We start from the raw sequence: 6,688 nt of genomic DNA, 5'->3' as shown, positions 1-6,688 counted from the left end.
CGCCCACAGCCCCGCCCCCGCCGGGCGGAACAGGCCGCGCGTGGGCCCCCCCCCCTCCCCCCTCCTGCCCGGGCCCGATCCTGCCCCACGGGGCCCGATCCTGCCCCGCCACCACACGATCCTGCCCTCCATGGGCCCGATCCTGCCCCGCCACGGGCCCGACCCTGCCCCACGGGGCCCGATCCTGCCCCACAGAGCTTAATACTGCCCCACGGGGCCCGATCCTGCCCATATCCTGCCCCACAGGACCTGATCCTGCCCCACGGGGCCCGATCCTGCCCCTCCACGGGCCTGATCCTGCCCCTCCATGGGCCTGAATCTGTCACCCCATGGACAGATCCTGCCCCACGGGGCCCGATCCTGCCCCTCCACCACACCATCCTGCCCCTCCACGGACCCAGTCCTGCCCCACGGAGCCTGATGCTGCCCCACGGGGCCCGATTCTGCCCCTATCCCGCCCCACAGGCCCTGATCCTGCCCCTCCACGAGATTATACTGCCCCACGGGGCCCGATCCTGCCCCTCCATGGGCCCGATCCTGCTTTGCCATGGGCCTGATCCTGTCCCCCCATGGACAGATCCTGCCCCACGGGGCCCTATCCTGCCCCTCCACGGACCCGATCCTGCCCCACGGAGCCTGATGCTGCCCCACGGGGCCCGATCCTGCCCCTATCCCGCCCCACAGGACCCGATCCTGCCCCTCCACGATCTGATCCTGCCCCACGGGGCCCGATCCTGGCCATTCCCAGCCCCCACCTCTGTCCCACGGGGTCCCAACCTGCCCCCCCTCCCCCATCTGTGTCCCCCCCCCCCCCCCCCCCCATCCAGTCACCACAAGCTGAGACAAGCAGCATCGCTTTATTCCCCCACCCAGGGGGCCAACGGTGGGGAGGAGACCCCCACCCATGGGTGCCCCCCTCCCCCCCCCCCACGGGTGCTGGGGTCACTTGCGGCGCAGGTAGAAGGCGGTGACAGCGGGGGGGGCAGCCAGGGCCAGCTCCTCCCCCGGCCCCAGCGCGGTGCTGAGGAAGAGCCCGGGGAAGGCGGCTGCCTCGAAAGTGTGCGTGGAGCCACCAAAGGTCTTGTAGAAGGTGTAGGGGGTGGCCTCTGCCCCCCGCAAGAACAGGTCCAGCAGCTCCACCTCCTGCCATGGGTGGGGGTCAGCTCTTGGACACCACCCCAGGGTGCCACCACCCCAGGGAACCCCCCATCTCCAGGTGCCACCATCTCAAGTTGGGTCTATTTCCAGGAGCCACCATCTCCACGTGATGCCATCATGATGTGACACCACCCTGGGGAACCCTCACCTTCAGGTGATGCCACCTCAGGGTGGCACCATTTTGGGATGACACCATCTTAGGGTGCCACTGCCTTGGGTTGCTCACCCTTCAGTTGACCCATCTTGAGATGACCCACCTCTGGATGCCTCCCCACATTGGGTTGTCCACCTTGGGTTGACCCACCTCTGGATGTCCACCACCCCAGGGTGCCCCCATCTTGGGTTGCCCAGCTTGAGTTGACTCATCTAGCATTGACCCACCTCTGGATGTCTACCACCCCAGGGTGTCCCCATGTCTCCACCTTGGCTCACCCACCTTGGGTTAACCCACCTCTGGATGTCCACCACCTCAGGGTGCCCTACCTTGGGTTGTCCACCTTGGGTTGACCCACTTCTGCATCCCCACCGCCCCAGGATGCCCCCACCTTGGCTCATCCAGCTTGGGTTGACCCACCTCTGGATGTCCACCACCCCAGGGTGCCCCCACCTTGGGTCGACCCACCTCTGGATGTCCACCACCCCAGGGTGCCCCCACCTTGGGTCGACCCACCTCTGGATGTCCACCACCCCAGGGTGCCTCCACCTTGGGTCGACCCACCTCTGGATGTCCACCACCCCAGGGTGCCCCCACCTTGGGTCGACCCACCTCTGGATGTCCACCACCCCAGGGTGCCTCCACCTTGGGTCGACCCACCTCTGGATGTCCACCACCCCAGGGTGCCTCCACCTTGGGTCGACCCACCTCTGGATGTCCACCACCCCAGGGTGCCCCCACCTTGGGTCGACCCACCTCTGGATGTCCACCACCCCAGGGTGCCCCCACCTTGGGTCGACCCACCTCTGGATGTCCACCACCCTAGGGTGCCCCCACCTTGGGTTGACCCACCTCTGGATGTCCACCACCCCAGGGTGCCCCCACCTTGGGTTGACCCACCTCTGGGTCTCCTTCCACCCCAGGGTGCCCCCACCTTAGATCGTCTGCCTTGAGTTGACCAACCTTGAGTTGCCCCACCCCAGGGTGCCCCCCCCCCGGGCCACCTCCCACTGTGACACCCCCCCACGCTCACCTCCAGCTTCAGCTGGGGCTCGGGGCCCGTGCCACAGGAGAGGGCCATGGTGCCACCACGGATACCCACGATGAGGGGACAGCGCTGGCGCTCCAGGTGCTGGTTGGGCACCACGCTGATGGGTTCTACAAGGAGATGGGTGGGCTGGGTGGGAGCGCCCGTGGGTGGGGTTGGCACCCCTTCCCCACCCAGGGCACCCACCTTCCTGGGCGGCGTTGGCACCCTGCAGGCTGGTGGCCACCAGGCGCCCGTTGTGCAGGCAGAGCCCCTTCTGCTCCGTGTCCCTCATCATGTAGTGGTAGGGCTGCGCCCGGGGCTGCCTGCCCGCCGAGGCCGCTGTCACCTCCTCCGAGAACTCTGCCAGGGGACACGGGGACGTGGGGGCACGGGGAGGGGACACAGGAGTCGTCGTGGGGATGTGGGGGCATCACAGGGACTTGGGGACAGGGGACGTGGGAAAGGGGTCCCAGGGTGTCTTCCAGGTGCATGGGGGCATGTGGGCATCACAGGGACATGGGGATGGGGGACGTGGGGACAGGGGACACTAGCAGGGGGCACAGGGAGTGTCCCAGGTGCATGGGGACATGTGGGCATCACAGGGACGTGGGGACAGGGGACACTAGCAGGGGGCACAGGGCATGTCCCAGGTGCATGGGGACATGTGGGCATCACAGGGACGTGGGGACAGGGGACACTAGGAGGGGGCACAGGGGGTGTCCCAGGTGCATGGGGACATGTGGGCATCACAGGGACGTGGGGACAGGGGACACTAGGAGGGGGCACAGGGGGTGTCCCAGGTGCATGGGGACATGTGGGCATCACAGGGACGTGGGGACAGGGGACACTAGGAGGGGGCACAGGGAGTGTCCCAGGTGCATGGGGACATGTGGGCATCACAGGGACGTGGGGATGGGGGACGTGGGGACAGGGGACACTAGGAGGGGGCACAGGGCATGTCCCAGGTGCATGGGGACATGTGGGCATCACAGGGACGTGGGGACAGGGGACACTAGGAGGGGGCACAGGGCATGTCCCAGGTGCATGGGGACATGTGGGCATCACAGGGACGTGGGGACAGGGGACACTAGGAGGGGGCACAGGGGGTGTCCCAGGTGCATGGGGACATGTGGGCATCACAGGGACGTGGGGACAGGGGACACTAGGAGGGGGGCACAGGGAGTGTCCCAGGTGCATGGGGACATGTGGGCATCACAGGGACATGGGGATGGGGGATGTGGGGACATGGGGATGGGGCACACAGGGGTGATGGGCACATGAAGGTGGGGGACATGGGGACAAGGGACATGGAGAGTGTGTCAGGGCCTGTCTCAGGTGCATGGGGACATGGGGACATGGGGACATGGGGATGGGGCACACAGTCATCATGGGCGCATGGGGACATGGGGACACAGGGACCTGGGGATGGGGGACATGGGGATGGGGCACACTGGGGGGATGGACACAGGGACAGGGGGACAGGGGCATAGGGGGCAGGTGGGGACACAGGGACATGTGGGGACAGACCCCCGGTGCCCGCTGGGCACTACCTTTCCCCAGGAACTCGTCGAACAAGGCCACCATGTCGGGGTCGATGACAGACTCCGCCATGTCCCTTGTCCCCATGCTCAGCCCCGCCGTGACACCCGGCGGGTGCCAGAGGTTCTGGGACCGCTCCAGGTGTCCCTGGGGACCTCGGGACCAGCTGCGCCCCGGCGGGGGGAGGGGGAGAGAGGGGGTGAGGGTGGGCACAAGGGGAGGGACAACCCTGTCCCCACCCTGTCCCCGCTCACCTGGAGGCAGGTCTGGACACGCGGGACATGGCTGAGCCTGCGTGACAGATGGGGCAGCACGTGGGTGACACAGGTGACACGGGTGGGGACCCCACCCCGCCCCTCCCCCCCCTCCGTGATGCACCCAGCCTCCCCATTGCCAACAGGCGGCTCCGCGTTGTCAGTAGGTTCCAGAGTGAACGCCCTCCGAGTATCGCCCGGGCAGGACCCAGCTTGTCCCTGTCCCCTGTCCCCTGTCCCCGTTCCCAGCGGTACCTGTGGATCCGTCAGCTTCCAAAATCCCGTCCCCGCGATCTCTGGGCTCCGTGTGTCCCCCCCCCCAGGGTGACAGTGGCTTTTATAGGAGTGGGCGGGGCGGGGGCCGCCCCGGTAATTGTGCGGGAGGGAGCTGGCTGGGCGGGCAGGTGACGAGGACACGGAGCGATGGTGAAACACAACCTGGTCCCCGCGTCCCCCGTGTCCCCACGCCGTGACGCCCCCCGGTCACCACGGCCGGGTGCCCCCCCAGTGCTGTGAGCCGGGGTGCCCCCCGCCGTGCCCGTCCCCGCGGTGTCCCCTGTGCCCCGTGACGCCACGTGCCCCACAGGTGGTCCCCGCGATGCCACTGCACCTTGTCCCCAACATACCGGCGTGTCCCCTGTGCCTGGCCCTGCTGGTGCCTGTGAGCCATGGCCCTGGGGTCCCACGTGCCCTGTCCCCGAGGTCCCCGTGGTCCTGCATGTTGTCCCCGAGGTCCCGTGAGCCCTGTCCCCAAGGTCCCATGCGTCCTGTCCCTGAAGTCCTGTGAGCCCTGTCCCCAAAGTCCCATGTGTCCTGTCCCCAAGGTCCTGTGAGCCATGGCCCCAAAGTCCCATGCGTCCTGTCCCCGAGGTCCCATGTGTCCTGTCCCAAGGTCCCATGCGTCCTGTCCCCGAGGTCCCGTGAGCCCTGTCCCCAAGGTCCCATGCGTCCTGTCCCCGAGGTCCTGTGAGCCCTGTCCCCAAAGTCCCATGTGTCCTGTCCCCAAGGTCCCATGTGTCCTGTCCCCAAGGTCCTGTGAGCCCTGTCCCCAAAGTCCCATGTGTCCTGTCCCCGAGGTCCCGTGAGCCCTGTCCCCAAGGTCCCATGCGTCCTGTCCCCGAGGTCCTGTGAGCCCTGTCCCCAAAGTCCCATGTGTCCTGTCCCCAAGGTCCCATGCGTCCTGTCCCCAAGGTCCTGTGAGCCCTGTCCCCAAAGTCCCATGTGTCCTGTCCCCGAGGTCCCATGCGTCCTGTCCCCAAGGTCCCATGCGTCCTGTCCCCAAGGTCCTGTGAGCCCTGTCCCCAAGGTCCCATGCATCCTGTCCCCGAGGTCCCGTGAGCCCTGTCCCCGAGGTCCCATGCGTCCTGTCCCCGAGGTCCCGTGAGCCCTGTCCCCGAGGTCCCATGAGCCCTGTCCCCAAAGTCCCATGTGTCCTGTCCCCAAGGTCCCATGTGTCCTGTCCCCAAGGTCCTGTGAGCCCTGTCCCCAAAGTCCCATGTGTCCTGTCCCCAAAGTCCCATGTGTCCTGTCCCCGAGGTCCCATGCGTCCTGTCCCCAAGGTCCCATGCGTCCTGTCCCCGAGGTCCCGTGAGCCCTGTCCCCGAGGTCCCATGCGTCCTGTCCCCGAGGTCCCGTGAGCCCTGTCCCCGAGGTCCCATGAGCCCTGTCCCCAAAGTCCCATGTGTCCTGTCCCCAAGGTCCCTTGCGTCCTGTCCCCGAGGTCCCGCACGCTGTCCCTGCTGCCTGTGTGCCTTGTCCCTGTGGTCCCACATGCCCTGCCCCTGTGGTCCCATGTGTCCTGTCCCCAAGGTCCTGCATGTTGTCCCTGTGGTCCCTGTGGCCCCATCCCTGTGGTCCCATGAGTCCTCCTGTCCCCAAGGTCCTGTGAGTCCTGTCCCCGAGGTCCTGCACGTTGTCCCTGTGGCCCCATCCCTGAGGTCCCGTGAGCCTGTCCCCAAGGTCCCATGTGTCCTGTCCCTGTGGTCCCGCACGCTGTCCCCGCTGCCTGTGTGCTGTGTCCCTGAGGTCCCATGTGCCCTGTCCCCGAGGTCCTGCATGTTGTCCCTGCGGTCCCATGTGCCCTGTCCCTGTGGCCCCATGTGTGCTGTCCCCGAGGTCCCGTGAGCCCTGTCCCCAAGGTCCCACACGCTGTCCCCACTGCCTGTGCGCCTTGTCCCTGTGGTCCCGCCTGCCCCGTCCCTGCCATGCCCATGTGCCCTGTCCCCACAGCCCCATGTACCTTGTCCCCACGGTGCCCACGTGCCCCATCCCCCCACGCCACGCCATGTGTGTGGTGCCAGCGGCAGGTGACATGTGCTGGGCAGGAGGTGGCTGCCACCGCCACCAAATCCGGGAAGAAGCTCAGCCTGGGAGACACCCAGCTATGGGGCAGCCCCACAGGCTGCGTCACCCCTCCGTGGGGATGTCCCGTTCCTGTCCCTAATGAACCGGTGGCGCAACACCGGCCATTGTGCCACGGTGACGCGGGCACCGGGAGTCACCGCGCGCCCTGCCCTGCCCTCCCGCCCCGCTGCCACCCACGCCACGGGGACC

At 67.5% G+C, this 6,688-nt stretch overlaps 1 protein-coding gene across 1 annotated transcript; it reads right to left on the bottom strand.

Moving 5' to 3' along the window:
* Positions 1–930: 930 nt before the first annotated feature.
* Positions 931–4,433, bottom strand: LOC129734171 (interleukin-36 receptor antagonist protein-like). The gene is made up of 6 exons (XM_055696198.1): positions 4,391–4,433; positions 4,136–4,172; positions 3,893–4,047; positions 2,547–2,702; positions 2,346–2,470; positions 931–1,143 (listed from the first exon to the last, which is right to left on the bottom strand). Exons 2-6 carry the CDS (start codon positions 4,162–4,164, stop codon positions 943–945), a joined length of 666 nt encoding a protein of 221 aa, XP_055552173.1. The 5' UTR covers positions 4,165–4,172; positions 4,391–4,433; the 3' UTR covers positions 931–942.
* Between the last annotated feature and the right edge of the window lie 2,255 nt (positions 4,434–6,688).

The sequence above is a fragment of the Falco cherrug genome, chromosome 18 (genome assembly GCF_023634085.1).
Source record: "Falco cherrug isolate bFalChe1 chromosome 18, bFalChe1.pri, whole genome shotgun sequence".
Lineage (NCBI taxonomy): Eukaryota > Metazoa > Chordata > Aves > Falconiformes > Falconidae > Falco > Falco cherrug.
Note: the sequence above shows the minus strand (reverse complement) of the source record. Positions and strands in the feature narration are given on the sequence as shown.